We start from the raw sequence: 20,769 nt of genomic DNA, 5'->3' as shown, positions 1-20,769 counted from the left end.
CTAAGCTGCCTTTCTAAGCTTGGACTATTTCCCACCACGCTGGTCCACAGCGGGTTAGTGGGTTCACATATTATCTAGATGTGCTAAATCTATAGGTAGATATGCAGGATTCTTCACGATGTTTTCCTTCACCGTAAGAGTGATGGTATACATTGTATTTAAATTCAAAGGAACACATTGGCACATGTCTGTGCCGGAATTCGCACTCGCATCATTGGCGTGGGAAGCGGGCGCTTACCCGACTGAGCTACCACCGATCTTATTTATACATAACGTTCATTATAATTATGTTGTGATTGTTATTATTAATGTAATATTATATATTTCGTTTTTATACATGGCGATACGCACCCGTTTTAACGCACTGCAAAAAGAGGTAATTTGACTAGTCCTGTAGGTCCTGTAGTCAGTGATCGGTATTACCTGTATTACAGGTAAAAGATGGTAAAGATATGTTACTTTGCCTAATCATTCATACCACGGCGATGAAAACATAAGTCACGGAAATGAATAACCTGGCCACGGAAATGAATAACCTAACCACGGCAATGAATACAAATTATTTAACAAGACATGGCAATGAAATTTTTTTCATTGCCGTGGCTTTTTTTTCATTGCCATAGCAAATATTGGCCACGGAAGCCACGGAAATGAAAGCATGGCGATGAAAACCAAGGCATTAAATATAAATAACTAAAAAAGTATTAACTATTCGAAGAAATAAACACTTTATAAGGTAAATATTTTCAAAAAGCTTTCTTTTGAATGCTTATTCTAGAAGACAAACTTAATTTTATAGAAGTTATATCTATCCACGGCAATGAAAGAAAAATTGTCCAGTCCCCAAAAATTTTACTGATTTTCACTATTGCGCAAAAACGCAGGCACCGATGAACCTCCTGCCACGTCTAGCAGTTAGGCGACACTTGTAAGAAACGATTAACGCACTCAGAGGGGCACCCAAGTTCATAGGTAAAACAATATCCTTGATCATGTTTAGGACACGGCGATGAACAGAAGTTCTGGGACACATGAATTTTCACTTACCGTTCGTTATATTCTTTATATATTTCAATAAATGTATTCCGTGACAATACTTTAACTATTAATGTATCAAATGAAACTAAGTTTAACTATCAATACTCAATATTTTTTCATCAATGAAGAATAATACAAAACGTGGTTACGTGGGGACAGACACGGCAATGAAAGATTTGGAGGTTTAATATTTTATTTAAAAATATCCATTAATCCTATTAATACAATATTTAGTGCTACACATAGATAACTATTTCACTTAACCGGAAAAAAATATTAGAAAATTATAACTTGGTTTTTTAGTACCGATTTCATTGATGCCACGCAATTTTTGGCCGCGGGAAATTCACCCATCTACAGGCCAAACCACTCAAGAAAATGGCACCCGCGCGTTGGCCCTAAAATAGACATTTTAGGGCCAACGGTCCTCAGTCGACAGTTGTCTGTGACGGAGAGAAGAGTCTTTGTTTCTTGTGATAAATTTGCCTATTTTGTTGTGAAAGGCTACAAAAACTATGATACGAAGGTCAAAAAGGAATATGGAATATCGTATCATCCTTAATTAATAAATAAACACATTTTAAAGCGATAATTATTTTACTACCAAAGTCTACAATGGCCGCACGATGTAACCTTGTACGGACGTCCTCATGCAACTCACTCATATTATTATGTACCTACTGTCCGGTGACGGTAAAATATGAACGCACGTACAAGGTTGCGTCGTCAGGATAAGTAGCTCAGCTCTGACATAGTTCCAACAAATTATGACAGATGGCAGTTATTTTGCTTATATGAAGAAGGTTTGAGCAAAATGTTCTGAAGGGCGTAATGGTTTTTATAATACTCATGGGCGAAGAAGTAAATGCACTCTCATAGCAAATTTATTATTCTGTTGCATAATTTACATGGTAGGTACCTATTCTAAATGAAATAGTGGAATGGGATTTCAGTTAGTTGGATGCGGTATAGATTACTTATCGTAAAATATATAGCCTTGCATAGTTTACGAACTTGGGGCATTATTGGAATACGATTCTCTGAATAACAATGACGTAAACATTGAGTTATAAGACGTAAACTGCTTATATTTAAGTATATCATGTTAACTTATAAACATTATAAACTTAGTGAGTAAACCTACATCTAGCTATATTCTAAACAAAATCAATGTAAAATTTACTTTTACATTTTAGAGATCTTTTATTTATAAATGGTTTCCCTTTACAGTTAATAAAGATACACGATTCGACATCCACACAATTTTAGGAACTTATTTTTTTCTCAATTTTAATGTGCAGGTATCTCCTTACCAAACCTGTAATCGGCTTGTTTTTCAGCCAGCAGAACTCACATTATGAATAATGCAACGCGGTGAGGACGAAAAAAATCACTATGCTCGTTTTTCAAACTGCTATTGCCAATAAAATATGGTGTTTTTTGACGAATTTTTATTTATGTAAAAGTTAAAAGTACCACGATAGCATAGTTGCAAGGAACTCACCTCATAGGCTGCGTCTGGTCCGCGGGGGTGAAGACGGTGGGCGGGGGGCGCGGGGAGGCGAGCGCGCCGCGCGGCACCACCGCCACTATCGATGCCACTGGCTGTTGACAAACGAGGTTAGAGAAAAAAGTTTAGAAACTCTGCCAAGGAGGTGCAATGGCTGTGACAAACGAGGTTTGGAGAAAAAAGTTTTCGAAAGTTTTGCGAGTTTGAGCCAAGAAGGTGCAATTTTCGAGCGTACTGGCTGGTCAGAAATAAAATGTGGTTAGCAGGGAAAACACGGTAAACTTCAATAAAGTATACTTTAGCAGTATAAATAGGGGAATACAGCTAGAACTAACTTATCTAACTATAGGGTAAGATGATGTTCACACGTAAATATGTATAATAATGTTTAAGTATACTAATTCAAATGGAAATTATACCACATTTGTGGACAGTGAGTTAATACAGTTTCTTAGATAAAACAAAGTGGCTATATTTTTAATTAAGGTACTTTTCAGACAACAAGTTGCCTCATGTTACTCATGTGCCACTTTTTCAGCCAGGAGCAAAAACAACTCGTATTCTTTCTAAAAACTCTTCTTAAATTCCATTAGGAAAAGAGAGAGAAACGGGGACAATTTTATTATGTTAGCGGTCTGTAGCCCTTCGCACTGCGGTCATAGAATTAAACCAGTGGTCGCGACTCTCGACCTTACGGTTATTAGAATAAGGGTGAAGTTGGGAGTGCATTAAAATTTAAATATTTTCGTTTTACAGTAACATTGTACGGATTTCATGGAGAAAACAAACAATATTAATAAATAATAATGTATGAATTTGCGGTTTGCGCATAACATTTAAAAAACAGGCACAGTAAAAAAAATTGTTTCAGACTTTTTCAACAATACAATGGGTATGCAGCTTGGCAAGAAATAGTATAAATTTTAATATAGATTAATACCTAGACTGTAGATAGCAAGTCACGGCTATCCTTCAGCCCACTGAAGAATTGTGAATGAGGAACGCCGAGAACCAAGTGTTAGGCCCGGTTCCCACAGACGGCATCGGCAGACTTCAGGATTTTAGCACATGATTAGGCTGCCGATGCCGTCAATGGGCACCGGCCCTTATGGGAATATATCACAGAGGCCTTGTCCACCCGTAGACTGATGATAATTAATCATAGTCAGGCAACTAATCAGGAAAATCCCCGACATCTCACTTACTTAAATTCCTACTTCTCGCCCAAAAGTACCAGGGCATCAAAGCTCTGAAGAGATCTCTTACCCGCATCAGATGCCTCTCTTCAATGATGGTAGGGTGAGGTGGTGGCGCATCGTCACAGAGAACTCCGAAGCCATCCTCACCCGAAGCTACCAGGGCCTCAAAACTCCTTAAGAGATCTCACCCGCATCAGATGCCGCTCTTCAATGATGGTATGGTGAGGTGGGGGCGCGTCGTCACACACAGAGAACTCCGAAGCCATCCTCACGCGAAAGTACCAGAGCCTCAGGTCCTAAAGACATCTTACCCGCATCAGATGCCTCACTTCAATGATGGTAGGGTGAGGTGGGGGCGCATCGTCACAAAAAAATCCAACACCATTCTCATCCGAAGGTACTAGGGCCTCAAAGCTGCTAAAGAGATCTTACCCGCATCAGATGCCTCTCTTCAATGATGGTAGGGTGAGGTGGCGGTGCATCGTCACAGAGTACTCCGAAGCCATCGTGCCCCGCTTCGGCCAGTCTTCGCTCGAGCTCGGCCGGCTCCGTGAGCAAGCGAGACGGCACGACTGGCGCTGGCGACGCGCCGAGGGACTGATGGGAGGGAAAGAGATAGGTAGATTAGTGTTATGGTCGTTATGTTTAAATGGGCAACACGACATAAAGAAAAGCTATAATTTCCAAAACTATTTGGAGACAATGCAAGTTGCGTCGTGATAATAAGACGTATATCTAAGTAGTCCGTGGACTATTAATTTGTCCTAAGTCTTCCTATACTATGGCTTATACCTTCCTAAACTTTCCAATACTATGTAAACTCGATGCTGTAGGTATACTTTTTGGAAGCGTAAATCTTAACATTTATTTTCCGGTCGTGAAAGCGTAACAGTATTGATAGCGTGCTGTAACTTTAGCGGGAAAAAATATAGTTTCAAAATATTAAAACCTATGAAGGTGCTACCTTAAGAAAGAACATACTTATTAGTAGACCAAAAGAGATATTTCATTCGAGACCCCCTCTTCGTCTAGTTAATTCGGCACTATATTCTCCTCACGGAGCAGCTAATTAAGTTACACTCGACTCATTCGCGTAAGCACCAGGGGCCCACGTGGTTCACATAAATATATAATTACTTGGACCAAGAAGAATGGTTCAGGAAATAATAATATATGTAAGAATTATGTAAGAAGACATCTTGTCTTTCCACCAGTATTGTGCTATTCAGCTTTTTGCCTACGATAATGTGAAAGAAATCGATTCTATCCAAAGTTGTCCAAAAGACGATTGCAATCAAGAGAGAAACAACCCAAAATTAATTTACCGTAGGCAAAGGTGTATTTTAATAAAATAAAATAACTATAAAAATAATTAAAATAACCGTTCTCATGTATACTTCAATGCGCTTTTTTAGAAACCAAAACTCAGCGAACCCTTTCATACAGTTTTCTTAATATCACGAGAGCAAATAATATAATAATACGCTCGATAAAGTCTGTTCTTGTCTTCAAATGTCAGAAACAGTCGCAGAGACAACAAAAGACTTCTTCAGTAGAGACATGATACAAACAACAACTAACCTTATTCCATTGTGTTAGAGGTTTTTGTTACAACGACAGAAAAGCCACTGTAAACTGCTGTCAGTGTGGAGAAATAGAGCATTTAGTTGAGGAAAAACCGAGATGAGTAAACACGTGGCTTTTGTACAAAAACAAACAGGATATAAATATAAGAATGACAAAAGCTAAAAAGTTCTATAAGTTCACTGAAACACTATCGCGAGCAATAAAAAAGTTCCGATGTCATAGCACCAAATTTGTATTTTATATTTGACGAAGCGAGGGTGGATTGTATGTTTGATAAATTTTGCACCAAATTACTTTTAAACGAAAAATAAATCTCGTCTGCAATACCGAAAAACATGTGGAAACACATAAAAAAATATATAAAAGCGAATTGAGAACCTCCTCCTCTTATCGAAGTCGGAAAAATAGATTAGCTTGCTTGTAATTTACAATAAGACTAATGATACCGATTGACATTGATTACAAGTAAGTTCATATTAGATCGATGTAAACACGTAAGAGATATTACAGTAAAACTATAAAGTCCTGAAAACGGAAGTGGATCCTAAGTAATTGTTACAGACCGTATTTAACAAATCCGTTAAAAAGCCATTGCCAAACGGTATTTTATTTTTTAATCGTATGTAAATGTTAGTTAATAACTGATAATGATAAAAAGTCTTTGCAAAATCGCACTATTTAATGTCAGGACTTTATAGTTGGAGTGTAGTTGAATATTCATGCAAATATTCTCATCGAACGATCGAATGTTAACTGTTTTCTTTATTTTACCTACCTACAAGATTCTTTATTTTACTAGTACCAGGCAAAAATCCAATACGAACATAAAATAAATACTTTCCTTTTATTTAAATAAAGAAGTTTTAACGGGAACTCTTCAACCATTCAGCATCTGGTTAATAACCGAGTAAGCTCTGACTGGGCACATAAAAAAGCACTTAGACTGCGGATGAAATAAAACACTAGACTTCTTGGCAAGCACTATAGTCTAGAAAAAAAACAAAGATATCCTAAGGACTATATTTTATGATGGAACTTGCCAGCTAAGTTTCATAAAATTTAAATTATAGGAGATAAAATTTATGGGAATTTTATATTACTATAGAATAGAACCGAATGCAATAAGTATTTATTTAAAGAAAACAAACTTATTACAAATAATGATTAGTAATTTGTCTAGAATCTGATTATTTTATTGATGTTTGTAATAATCGTAGGTATATATTACTAATATTTACAAATCGTACACTTGTTTTAAAGGTTCACTTTACGTGGAAAATTCATTACTTTCTATAACTCGGGGCCAAATCCAAACCCAGAGGTGTTTTATGAAAATTGTGATCCATTTAGAGATATTGCCGACCTATTTCATCCGCACACACAAACTGAGACTTTATTGCGTTGTAATAAATGCTGAAATGCAAATCTTCGGGGTCAATGTAAGGATTTATGAAAATGTTTTAGTCCTTGGACAAGAAAAAACATTTCCATAAACTATGCTGGCTGCAAAGTTGTTTTTTACGACTGTAATAATAGTAATGAATATAAAAATCTATTTTAATTCAACTTGACGAGACAAACTATTAAAGTAAGTACACTGGCGAGCAATGAAAAGGTTCCACTTACAAAATGCCGACTCGAAATTCGAAATTTAAAATTCGATCACATTCACGTTTTTTATTGGTAATATTCTGATGCGCCGTTAAAATTCAGTATTGCAGACAGCTTCATCAAGCTAGCCTTTTCAGTTTAGGGAGTAATTTAGTGATCTTCTAAACTGAACTTTATCATTTCTCGTGAGAGTATAAACAACGAACAAAATAGATACTCAAACAAATATTTCTGCCGAGAAAACTAACAATGACTCTATCTTTGCTTTTCCAATAATTTGTAATCAAGCGACAACAGACCTTCACTGGCTGCCTCGTGACGTGACGTCACTTCCGGCGGATCAGCTCGGCAACCGGAAGTGAGTCGTCTCTGTTTCCGGCGTCAACTTAATTATAGGGTTGACGGTTTAATGGTCGCTCAGTTCACTCGGTTAGGTATCGTAAATGTGTAATGTAGGCGTCTGTTGAATAGTGGGTTGATATTGCAAGCTATTCGTTATGCTGAGGTGTATGGTAATTTTATTTGTCAGTTTCAGACATGTCTCCCACGCCTTTGCAGCAATGTTCATAATCGATCAGCAGGGGTGACGCACGATTAAAAACTGAGAAACAACCTACATAGGTTTAGACCTGGTTTCACATGATTCTGTTAGTTACAGTCTCAATCGCGGATTTGCTGACGACGCGTTTAAGGATTAATACTCTTGTTTGGTTAAATAAATTGGATGAGTCCCATGACGAAAATCTAACAGACCATTCATAAATCAAGCATTATGTGAATCATTCACTCACACTTCATTCAATATTCTGTCATATTCATTGAAATTGGTGTCTATGTCTCTATAATGTCAAACAACCTCAAACAACCAAACTTTTTGGTTTTGAGGTTGCCATGGTTACTATTTCTATCGAGGTTGTTTTTTGACATCCGTCATTGAAAATAATATCATTACGCCATGCCCTTTGAAAAACAATACAACGAACTAGATGGAGTGTCAGTGCAAAAGAAAGGACTCAACAAATAACACCTCAATTTCTTAGTAAAGTCTTATTTTAAAATAGTTTGTTAGAAGATTTTTCACTTAATTCAATAGTTCTCATTAAGTCATTAGGTTTAACTTCTTATATCTACCTCTGTGGTCTAGTGGTAGAAGCTCAGCTTCATCACCCAGGGATCCTGGGTTCGATTTCCAGGTAGGGTCATTAATTTGTGTCTCTATATTGCGGTTCCAAGTTAGGTTAGGACATTAAATTAAAACTTTTATCTCGGTTTGACAGTATATAAAACCCAGACAGTATTTCGCTTCATTTTTTATGTCACACAACATCTAGTTCGTATATTGTTTATCAAAGGCTCTGTTCATTTTTCCATCTTGAATTCTTGACAAATGTGTCAAAAATCAACAACCCGTTGCCTGGTTACCGGTCTTAACCAAGTCTTAGCGGAACCCCACAGCAGCAATTAAATTTTTCACGCGATCAAGGGAGTTAACCCCATGATTTAGCATGGTGGGAAACTCACTAACCTTAACGGTCCAACATGTAACCAAACCGAGGTATTTTTAACCTAACCGAATGGTGTGAAATTAGGCCTTATGCTTAGAATAAAATTGTATTGCTTAACTTTAACTCACAACAATCCAAACATGATATAAATTTTCTTGCATCTTCTTTGATGGTTGAAGACATGACAAAAAGTACCAGGCGCACATAAATATCTGGGCAGGTCAAGTCACTGCCGCCTGCCTCGCACTCATTTCTACTACACCTACAATTACTAGGTACCCATTGTAAGAATCCAGCAATACATCTCAAATACTCCCAAAAGTCATGCCCGAAAGTACCAGGCGCAAATAAATACCTGGGAGCTCAAGTCAGTGTGCGGCCGGGCCACTAGGAGTCTGACGCAGCGCCACACTGCCTCAGCACGGCCGCCGCCTGTCTCGCACACATGCCGACTATACTATACTTACAATGATGATGAATGTATGATGATAATCCATGGGGCTACGCTTATAATGATGACTAGGTACCCATAGATTGTAAGAATCCAGCAATTAATCTCACATAAACTTCTAGAAATCAACCCCAAAAGTACCAGGGTGGTATAAATACCTGGGAGCTCAAGTCAGTGTGCGGCCGGGCCACTAGCAGTCTGACGCAGGCTCCACACTGCCTCAGCACGGCCGCGGCTTGTCTCGCACACATGCCGACCACGCTGACTGCACCGATGCGCAGAAGCATGTCCCCTGAGCGGAGACGGCCATCCTGGGAGGGGAAATGGGGGTTAGAATATGTATTTTCGATAAATTGTACGTTTAAATCTATATTATTTGTAGAAAAAATACTGAGGGGTTTTGAAGACGGCTGTTAGATAGATATAATACACTTTAACAGAAATATAAAGCGACGGAAATTACTTAAGGGGATCCCTAAAGCTAAAATGCTAAAGTCGGCTTGATATACTTGATTAGATTGGAAAAACGGTGGCTTCTATCACATTGATAAAAATATATTTTGTAGCAGAGGGTATACTGAACATGTTAGTTGCTTATAAATTGGTGCAGGATTATAATAAGTATGTTAAAAAAAATTGCAAAGACACCATGTCTTTTGCCATTTTTTGACTTATTATGAAAAAACCCTCGAAATCAGAGGGCCCATTTTCATGGAATCTTATATGTATGTGTAGGTAATTAAATTCTTAACAAAGTTACCTTAAAGAGTTGGATTTAATGGACCAGAAGTCAACTTTTTTTGCAAAAAACTAATAAATTCCGGTTTAAAAATGATGACACCGTGACAGATTTCAGATTTCTTCAGTCGTCGCCCTGGTGGCGGCCTGTTAGGAGCGATACCCACGCCATTTTATTTTTTATCAAATATTTCACAAAAACTGATTAAATCAACAAATTATGACTACAAGTATTATAATACATATGCATTTGCTATGGAAAGTTAATTTTCTAATCATTTTAGATGCAGAAAAGCCGAAAATTCTTAGAAAACATTTCGCCTTTTCGATTTGTTTACATTTTTTACTATAGAGTTACAGATGCATAGATAAAGGTAAACATTGCACATAATGACACTTATTAGATTCTCCGAATAAGAACTATACGGTCAATGCAGTATGCCAAAGCGCGAGCCTGTTTATATTCTGAGGGGTAATTTATTTTATTTTAACGGTTGTGTATGGTAGGTAAGCTACACAATATACAGGGTGTTGAAAAGTAAGTTCATAATTTGTTTTATTTGAAACCAAAAACCGTAGTTAATTAAAAATATATATATTTTAAGATGTGGTAGTCTGTACACTACAGGTTGTTAAAAATAAGTATGTATTTTTTAAAATTGAAGATCTAAAATTTACATAATTTTTTAAATCTATTTAACAAGCTTTGCAAAAAAGCGGTTAAGTGCGACTGTATCTCGCCATGAAAAAAATGAAATGTTTACTTTAGCTATGAATTTTATGCGTTACAAGTGGAATAAAATACCGCATAATATTATGTACAACTATGTAAGAGCCTAGTTTTTAAAAAAAAACTCATAAGAAAATATTAAATACACAGGTTTTTTAACCCCTGAAGGAAATAGAGGGGTGTTATAAGTTTAAAGTAAGGGCTGAATTTTTTTTTTAAATTAGGGTGATAGGTAATGTATATTTTTAATGATTTTTTCAAATAGATAAATGTTACGAGTATACCATTTTTAAATTGCCATAAAATTACCTATAGTTATAGTTATAGAAAAGGGCAGGGCTACCAGTGCCCATTCGCCACTGCAACCTAAAAGATCTATAAATTATGACTCCCCATGCCGAGTCTCACTCTACAGGCCCAGGTCTTTTATAAACCTGATATTACCTATACAGGATGTTGCAAAAAGGGTATACTGTGCCGAAAGGGTTTGACTCAGGGGTTATTCTGAACAACTTTTGTTCTCCAAGTTTTGGAAATTCTCGAAAAATAAATTCGGTCTCTATAGTAAAAAAGTCACGTGATCGAATAAGTTTCTATGTAAAAGGTTTTGTTACGTGAATTTTCAAAATTGTAGAAGAAAAGTGGATCAGAATGGCACCTAAATCCACTTTTGGCTAAGCTTTATACCCTTTTTTCAATACCTTGTATAAAATATCGTCAGCGTCAACTTAGATCGTAATCATCGTAACTCCTCGTGACCAAATTTTAGAGGAGACAAAAATACTGTTATATTTGTAGTTCTAGTTGGCATACTACCCACCTAAAGTTTTTTTTAACTAGCCTAAAAATGATTTGTTTAGACAGCCTATCTTCCTGTTCAACCGCAGCCTGAGTGCCAGTGACTCAATGACTGAAAGGAGGCCATTAGTGCTCCTAAATAAATAAAGCAGGCCTGTAGATTAAAGACGACCGAATGGCGTAGTGGTTAGTGACCTGACTACTGAGCCGATGGTCCCGGGTTCGATTCCCGGCTGGGGCAGATATTTGTTTAAACACAGATATTTGTTCTCGGGTCTTGGATGTGCCCGTAAAATGGCAATAGGCCCGCCCCCTATTACATTGGGACTAACACAACACTCTGGCGAAAAGTGGGTGCAGCAATGCACCTCTGCCTACCCCGCAAGGGAGTACATTAGTACAAGGCGTGAGTGCGTGTTTTTTTTTTTTTTTTGTAGATTATCTTTCAGTGTACCGACACATCTGATTGCTGTAAGAGCCTGATAAGCTCTTCGAACGAGTCATACCTCTGTGGTGGTACGGTTTCGACCTTTCGGACAGTCAGTTTGGCATCCGAAATGCGGATTCGAATAGTGGGTACAATACTTTGCGTTCGTTCACTGTCGGAGCAGGATAAGAACCACGGGCGAGTTGTTGCGCTGGCTGTTTGCTTAAAAATAGTAACCGCGTTCAACTCTATCCCCTAGAGGGCGAACCTTTAGGGCGGCTCTTGTATACCATCACTTGTCTTCTTATCTGCAGAAAATTGACAGAGGTCATACGTGTCTAACAAGTACATTAAGGATGCGAAAAGAGAGGGTTTGTTTTCACTGAAGAAGTTCAGTTGCGGAGTTCCACAGCGGTAGGTCTTGGACCCCTCTGCTGTGGAACTTGGCATACAACGCGGTCCTGCAAATCAAGCTCGCAAACGGCGTTAGCACAGTGCATTTTTCTAATGTCACACAGGTCGTGAGGTAGGCTGAGAGCCTCCTTCGGGGATGACATCCCAATGATTCATTACGAAAAAATTGCTGCAGCTGTGCTCGCCATGCAGTGCATGGGCTACTTCCGAATCTGGGGGGCTGTTGCAAAGGAGTCCGTTGCCTCTATACGGTACGGGTTCCGTGCGATCTATGATCCTTCCGGGAGCACCTGTCTTGTCAAGTCGAAGAGAATGGCTCGTATTCGACGCAACCTGCAGTACTGGTGGGATTGGTTGGAGGACAGGACAGCAGGAAGCTGCAGCAGCCGTCATGCTGTGATTCGACGCATAGATGCAAAAAAAAGTTGAAAGTAACTTGATGTTAATAAAATATTAGATCTTAATTTAACAACATAACATTGCAAAAAAAAATTAACATTGTTGAGTATGTTATTGTAATTTACTAAAGTAGTAATAAAAACAAAGGCTTATTGCATAGTTTTCGTTCACGTTCGCCTACATCGCACGTTGTATATGAGAATAAAGGGTATAATTACTAAGTTTTCTTGTTTAAAAATCACGGTTTGGGGTTTAGAAGAAAACAAATGGTAAAATGCGGAATACAGTTTTTTTTTTCGAATAAAGAGGAAAACATGTGAATTCAAAAAACGTTTCTATTGACACCAAAGAGTACTTTTCGCCGAGAAAAGTGGAGTTACAATGTTTGCGATCTAAAGTGATGATAGAACTAGAACTTATTTTTTCAGTTCACCTGCTGTTGAGTGAAATCGTAATTAGGTAAATGACTCCTTGACATGAAAATAACTTTTTTTTTATAATCGTTATAACAAAACCGTTTTTTTTAATACAGCAATATTTGTAGGTGTACTTACAGTGAGCAAAAGAGCGCAGCAAGGTGTAAATTTTTTGGTTTTTAAGAAACAAAAATATTATTTCTATCATATCCCAAATACACATAAGTACTTAAAAAAAAAAATACACACTCTCGCCTTGTACTAATGTACTCCCTTGCGGGGGTACTTACATGTTATTATTTTTCTGGTGACCTCCCCATATCCCTTTGCCAGCTACGTAACCTTTTGTGACACCCTGTATATGCAGAGTTCTGCAAACTACTGTTCTGCTTTTGAAACACCAAAAAAAAACAGGTCGTCTAACTAAAAGGTCACGTGACCAAAAAAAAATTATATGAAGAAGCGTTTTTTTCATGAATATAAAAAATTACGTAGGATAAAAGTTTTTCAGAGTGACGCCTGAGTAACGCCCTTTCGGCTAACTATACTTTTTTTATTACACGGGGGCAGAGTTTAATACAACACCCTGAACTATTAAACTCTGATAATATTTTCGCGATTTTTTTACATTCTGATTTCATTTCCTGGCTTAGAAATAACATCAATAACATGCTGCACACGTAGGTTTCGGCATAGTATTAAACCCTTTTTGCAACAACCTGTATAAATATCGGCACGGGTACGACTTTATATATAATTAATTATTAAATATTAAAAATACTTTCAAATAAAAATAAATATTTTCGTATCACAAAACAATATTACTTACTTAGTATATTTTTAACAAAGTGGCATGTCTTCACTTTTATGTTTTCGAGTACTATGTTAAAATTTCATGTCATTGTCCGTAGAACGCCCCGCATACCTCAACCCCCCCTCACTAGATTTGACAGATTCTGATTTTCTTCCAGCTTTAGTGACAGCCTTAATAAGTCAGTATGGGGATGTCTGAAACTTCAGTACTTACATAACTACGGTATTGTCGATTTAGGGTTAAAGTATAATAAAATTACACAATCGGAAAATTTCGATTTTCAAGTACAAACCACATAGGTACCATCTTACATCTTCTACTTGTATTCTTATGATAGAGATGACTTCATTTATTTATGTGAGCCATACAAACTCAAAATTTTTCAGGTCCTCCAGAGGTTGTCATTTTTATACTGTCCCTAAAGTAGCTTTTCACGCATGCTTCACTTAGCCTTAAAAAGTTTTCCCGTGGGGATTCCGGGGTAAAGCTGATGCGTTCATCCAGTTACTGCCTGAAAAGTTTCATACAGAATTGGTCTAGCCATTTTCCCTTGCAAGAGTAACAAACACTTAGAAACTTTCACGTAGGAAAAACGATAGTTTTTATTTGTTTTCACACTCCAAAAAGTTTTAGTGGGAGGCTGACAGCAAAAAACTACATTATTTATTTAGCTAATTGAAACCAATGGAGCGATCTAGTTCTGAGGGCGTTGATATTTACTGACCTTTCCACTTTTAGAATGGCTCTCATTTTCAGATATAGCTGAATCGAGGTTCGTAGTTTTTAGGTTAAATAGAGACAGTGAATGCAGAAAAAAAACGTTTACTACTTGCTTTTACACACCACCCTCCTATAATATTACTAATGTAGTATATAAATAATTGTTTCTATTTACAGGGACAGAAAAGATTGTATATAAACATAGGTTGAAATAACCTTTAACATTGTACGTGTTATTGTATTACATAATTATATTATCTAAATCTACACCCTTACAATTTTATAGACACAAAAGATTTTTATATCCAGATATAAAAGCCGAAATCGTCTCAATTTCGCATTTCTTGGATCTAAAAAGTTAATGTTCTTTTTAATGGCATCCCATGGTTTATCGACTGTCCTGTCTACCTACAGGGTGATAATACCAACATAAATCTTAACTACTTGTATTTGATTGCGTCTTCATATCGTATAGGTCCTCACGTGGAAACGACTGCACATATAATTGCCGATTTGTGAACTTTTAGTTCTAATACACTCACACGCAATGAAAAAGTTCCAGTAAGAAAAGCACCAAATTACTCCTTAATGGAAAAATCTAACTTAATGACGATTTCTGCAATATTTAAGGTCATATGACGGCGCATCAGAATATTACCTACTAAAAACCTAAAGATTTTGTTAAAATTGGGGCTATTTGATGGTGTCAGCATTTTTTGAGTGGAACTGTTTCTTTGCCCGTGAGTGTGAAAATGGAGCCACTCACCATATCTAGTGACTATTTTCGAATCTATTGTTTAATTCTACTTGACTCGTTAGTCGTCTTATATACTTAATATATATTTTAGAAGAATATCTATAATAAAATACAAATTAGTCTGTATATAAAAATCTCATCCATTTCGGTCCAATTCATTTACAGTTTAAAAAGCCACTTTTAAACGCTCATGAAAAATACGTTATTCTTTTAATAGCAGCGCAGTAAAGATTTAAAAATTCCAGCGAAGCTTTTACACAGTGCCTACATATAGCATAAAAAAGGACGAGTGTGTTTTTTTTGCGTTGACCACGCCAAAATTTATCTTTTGAAAACATGTGGGTTAGAAAACTTAAAAAGTACCTAGGCATATTGCATATCACCTGGATTATTTAAGTGATGAACTGATAAAATATTTATACTTAGGCCCTTTTTCACAATGTCTGGTTAGAGGCTACCTGAGAGATAAAAAACATGATGTCACTGTCAAAAAAATAATAACAGAGGGTATGACAACATATGTATTTCATCTCACAGGTAGCCACTAACCAGACATTGTGAAACAAGGCCTTAATATAATTTATATGACTATGAAAAGAACTGAAAGATTGACCAAAAAGTCCTTATTTCCAGCCAGAGCCTTTTACCCTCTTTTCGCCGTTTAACCCGAACCTTTAGCAACAAACCGAGTAGTGCAAAGAGGTTAGTTACATATTTAAAGCCTCCTTTTAGAGTTCCATTACAAAGGGCTCCTCTAGTAATGGCCTAATTAGTGAGTCCCGAGAGAACGTGGTAATGGGTGACACGTGTTTTGTTAAAGGCTTAAATTTTCTAAAATAATATTTCAGGTTTATCCTTTACTTATTATAAATTCAATATTTGATTCAAGACTTTCCTTATGATGCCGCAAAACATATTTTTTTGAGGTTTGGATAGAAAGAGAGCGACTATTCATAAAAAGGCATTGGCTACTGCAAGTATCGAAATACCGGCTCAAAACTTAAATTTTAGGTATTTGAATACTAATAATAATTCAGGCCCTAATAGATACGATTCGTTTGGTAGATACATATTTTACATTAAACGAGTAAAATAATAGGTATCTCTATTATCTCTATTTAATAATTATATATCTAACTAACACTTTGCAACTTCCTGTAAAATTCACAAAATAATGTTACAGATATGCTACGCCGCGCCTACGGTGCTACGAATCTGCTACGGCGCGGCGTAGACGTGCTACGAATAACTATATTGGCCCGTAATTTATTATTGTTTTAAACTTTTGGACTCCTTATCGAAATAAGTCGACTAAATATAGGTTTATTGGTTTGAACTGTACCAACATATGTACAGGGTGTTGCAAAAAGGGTATAGTAAGCCGAAAGGGGGTGGCTCAGGGGGTCATTCTGAACACCTCCTGTTCAACGAGTTTTGGAAATTCGCGAAAAAAAATATTCGTTCTCTATAGTAAAAAATCACGAGACCAACGAAATTTCTATGGAAAAGGATTTTTAATTTTCGTGAATTTCCCAAACTCGTAGAACAAAAGTTGTTCAGAATAGCCCCCGAGTCACCCCCTTTCTTCTTAGTATACCCTTTTTGCAACAACCTGTATAGGGAGGAATTTTATCTGTAAACTTACCGTCCAGATCAATGTGTCTATCATGTTTAATAATAACAACTTTAAACATAATATATATTATCAGACACCTACGATAATAAAACTGAAGTTCAGACATGGTTTAAAATGAAACAGTACAGCCTTTAGCATAAATTATACTGATGAAAAGTTTCAGCGTCAGGTTACTCAAGACAAAATGACAGTTACTTAACTTTATCTTGAGTTAATGTGACAAGTTACAAGAAATTTGTATGTTGAGTGGGAGTTGAGGATTTTCATTCACTTTACTTGAAATAATGATTATGAATGGTGAAGTACGTGCGGTGTACAGTCACCAAAAGAGATATGTGTGGGAGCGGTGGTAGCTCAGTCGGGTAAGCGCCCGCTTCTCACGCCAGAGATGCGGGTTCGAATCCCGGCGCTGAAATGTACCAATGAGTTAATTTAACTTAAGTACAATAGTATACCATCGCACTTACGGTGAAGGAAAACATCGTGAGGAAACCTGCATATCTAGATCTAGCACATTCAGATATGTCAACCCATTAACCCGCAGTGGACCAGCGTGGTGGGAAATGGTCCAAGCTTAGGAAGGCAGTTTAGACCTTGGGGATATGCACAAAGGTTCCACTCGAGAAAGCCAGGTGCAGGTACTTACACCCCAACAGAGAATAGAATAGAATAGAGAATAGATAATGTGTGCCACCCCAGCGCAAACAGTTTGATCCTGAGACTCATCGGTGGCTGAAAGATGACTCAAATATAGGCGAATTATCGTCATGGAAGTAATAAATACTTTCACTTTAGGTTAAAACATTAATTCGATAAGGTTCCTGCGTAATAGCAATTTACTAGGCTTATTTATACATAGGTACTATAAGTACTACATAAATATGATTGTAATAAAAAAATATGCCAAAGAGGATGTGAAAAACAATAATAAACTGGGAAACGAAAGACAACATATTCAATAATGACTGTTTCCATTCCACTAATTATTTTTCATGTCCTGGTGTTTCATTTCAAAATGAGTAATTGACAACATTTCAAAATTTTATACAGTTGAAATTCGAAAACCATTTAGAGATATGGCTCTAATATTCACAAAAAAAATTGTTTCCTATTTTTATATTGATTTATTTCAGAGAAAAACATAAAAATCTAAATTATCATTCGTGACATCACGATGTGGCATAATAATTAAAGGCGCTTTTACTTCTAAAACATGAACAAAAAAAACATGTTACGTCACTTTGACAATGACAATGACAAACATCACTCAAATGTCTGTCACTTTTATGTGTCCTTGTCAATGACGAAAGTTCGTGATTGGTCCTTGCCACAAAATAAAGTTGAAGTTGAAGTTGATTGGTCCTTGTTCATGTCAAGTTAATGTCATCCAACTTTTTTTTTTTAGGTTAGGCAGGCAACGAAAATATTTTTATCCAAAGCCTCGACGTGACGTCACCCATACTATAAATATTTTGAACTTTGAAGTTAAAAAAATATATTAAAACATAGAAATATTAAGAAATAAAAAAATACGGGTCATCTAAATTTGTGATATCTCGTCGAAAATAAAATAAAATCGATGAGCATTTTATTTGAAATGTTGTCAATTGCTTTTCCTTTATTCATTAATATTTGACATTCCTCGCTCCAGCATATTCTTGTTTACGCATAATTTTGTAAAATTCTTGAAATTCTCTGAGTAAATTTTAGTTTGTTTCGCAAAATATTTATCTTATTTTGAAAATGTATTCCTATTTCTAATTCTTCTGGCTGTACAAATTATTATATTTTTTGTTTAATTTAACTTTCATTTTTATTTCAACCACAATAAATGTAATTGTTTTTAGTAAATAACAATTTATTATTAGTTATTGAAAGTTTAAACGAATGTACAAGAACCGTTTTCAAACTTCCACGTCTAAACAACGAAACGAATGCTAGAAGCGTTCGAAATTAAACTCACTTGGACCGCATTAAGGCTCACATTACAACAACTTAGTTAGTTCCCCACAGCTTCCCTTGCAAACAAATAGAACAGTAGTAATAAATTCACAAGTTGTACACATCTGGTGACCTCTGGCACAGTGCTAGTGCAGCGCAGTAGGGATACTCTATACTGACGAAAAACGAGAGATGTCGTGCAATCGGCACGTTTTATACAACGGGTTGAAGTCGTTGCTCGCAAAAGCAGAGCTCTGAAACTTAGTTTTTCGTGGTAGAGTGTGGACACTATTATAAGAAATAAATTGTAATTGGAGCTACTAAAACTAACTTCTTTACCTACACTAATCTATGTTGACCAATCTAAATGCGACTACCTTATATTCATTTTCCCCTGTGGCTTTCAATAGTTGTTTGATTTATTTAACGACGATAACTATGCAGCATTAACATCGATCGCTGCTGCAACATTACACATTTATTTACAAAAATGCCATTTCCCAGTACCTAAATCACAATTTTCAATATCTTTACTGTGTTACCATTATACTGTATTACAGCATCGTGCCCTTTGGTCTATTTGCGAGCAAACACGACGCGAACTCGACCTTAAGTACATACAATACGTGCACTGTGCAACCTCCACGGAAATTGCCAGGTGAAATAATTCCACCCTGTATACAACAGGTATTGTACGGGATTTCAGTGGGGCCCTAGCCTGTATAGAGTAGCATTTTATCAGCGTGACCGCAGTGGCATGGCATCTTTATGTACGAATATGAGCTCGTATTAAACCCATTCGAAGGTAACGATATCACAATCTCCGTTACATAATAATTATGGCAATGTGATTTTCAGAACGTGTATTACACAACGTACACAAATATGCCGTTACAACAATGTATTCCACATAATTAACTATGTGTAAGTACATAATATTTTTGAGTAGATAATTAATTATGTCTACAGGAGGCCATGCAATCGCTACGTAGAGGTGCTTAATCTTTTACAGTTTAAGAACAATGACAAGAAATTCAGTAATATTTTTATATACTTATGGGGATTCGGCCGACCAAATGCCTTATTAGGCCTGGCCTTATGCAGAAAGAAAGCTGGAAACTTATAAACGCTCACTTTTTCATACTTAGCGCTTATATGTTTCCAGTTTCCTTTTTCTATACGGCCTAACAGCACAAAACAAAACCGCTTGAAGCCTGCCCAAGTGGTCACTACCAACACAAATTCATGGAAACGTTCAGCGTTTCCCTGATGTTACATTGTAGTGAAGTAAGAAAGAGACAAACTTACTATATAGTCCACTGACTCCGTAAGATAATGATGAATGACTCGACTCTATCTGAACTCTATCTGGCTCCTTAGTAACGCAAGAAAGAGAAAGAATCCACTCTATAAACTACTGACTCCGTAGTAAGACTCACTGTATCAGCCAAGAAGTCTTTACTGGAGTAAAAATGACACTCTATCACCCACAAACCCCAAAGTAAGAAAGAGACAAAACTCACCCTATCAGCCACGCCGCCCGGCAGGACACTCTTCACGAGCACTCCCGAAGACCGTCCTCCGACGATGCCGAACGCCAGCCCCGAGCCGTCGTTCACCAGCTCCACCACTTCCACTTGGGCGTATTCACCGAACACCTGCTGTGGGGGGAAAGAGATGGTTAGATGTATTCAGTCCTGGATCACCAACGACGATGCGTGGGGGGAAAGAGATGGTTAGAGTTCAGTTATTCATCACCAATGACGATGCGTGGGGGGAAAAGAGATGGTCGGAGGTATTATATTCATCTGTCTCTGACGACAGACAAGAAGAATGGCAATGGTTAATAACCAGGGAGAGAGATGGTCAGAGGTATTCAGTCATGCATCTTCGTTCTACCAGATCACCGGTTTCATCACTTCGACCTGGGCGTATTCACCGAACACCTGCTGTGGAGGGAAAGAGATGGTTAGATTTAGATATTCAGTCATCCATCTCCGTTCTACCAGGTCACCAGTTTCTACCTGCGTGTATTAATTAACCGAACACCTGCTGGAGGGGGAAAGGGACGGTTAGAG

At 37.0% G+C, this 20,769-nt stretch overlaps 1 protein-coding gene across 3 annotated transcripts in view; it reads right to left on the bottom strand.

Moving 5' to 3' along the window:
- LOC105381073 overlaps positions 1 to 20,769 on the bottom strand; it is a 135,150-nt gene that overhangs the window by 103,431 nt on the left and 10,950 nt on the right. For 2 of the 3 annotated variants that reach the window (XM_048631448.1, XM_048631449.1), the window contains exons 3-6: positions 20,215 to 20,352; positions 9,060 to 9,212; positions 4,180 to 4,344; positions 2,543 to 2,643 (exon numbers count right to left, since the gene is read on the bottom strand). In XM_048631448.1, the coding sequence (XP_048487405.1) occupies positions 2,543 to 2,643; positions 4,180 to 4,344; positions 9,060 to 9,212; positions 20,215 to 20,352 (557 nt within the window). Of the gene's footprint in view, positions 1 to 2,542; positions 2,644 to 3,814; positions 3,896 to 4,179; positions 4,345 to 9,059; positions 9,213 to 20,214; positions 20,353 to 20,769 lie in introns of those variants that run through there. The other variant, XM_048631450.1, reaches the window with a different exon arrangement.

Source organism: Plutella xylostella, chromosome 28 (assembly GCF_932276165.1).
Source record: "Plutella xylostella chromosome 28, ilPluXylo3.1, whole genome shotgun sequence".
NCBI classification, from domain to species: Eukaryota; Metazoa; Arthropoda; class Insecta; order Lepidoptera; family Plutellidae; genus Plutella; species Plutella xylostella.
The sequence above is the reverse complement of the archived record's forward strand: the minus strand, read 5'-3'. Positions and strand labels throughout refer to the sequence as shown.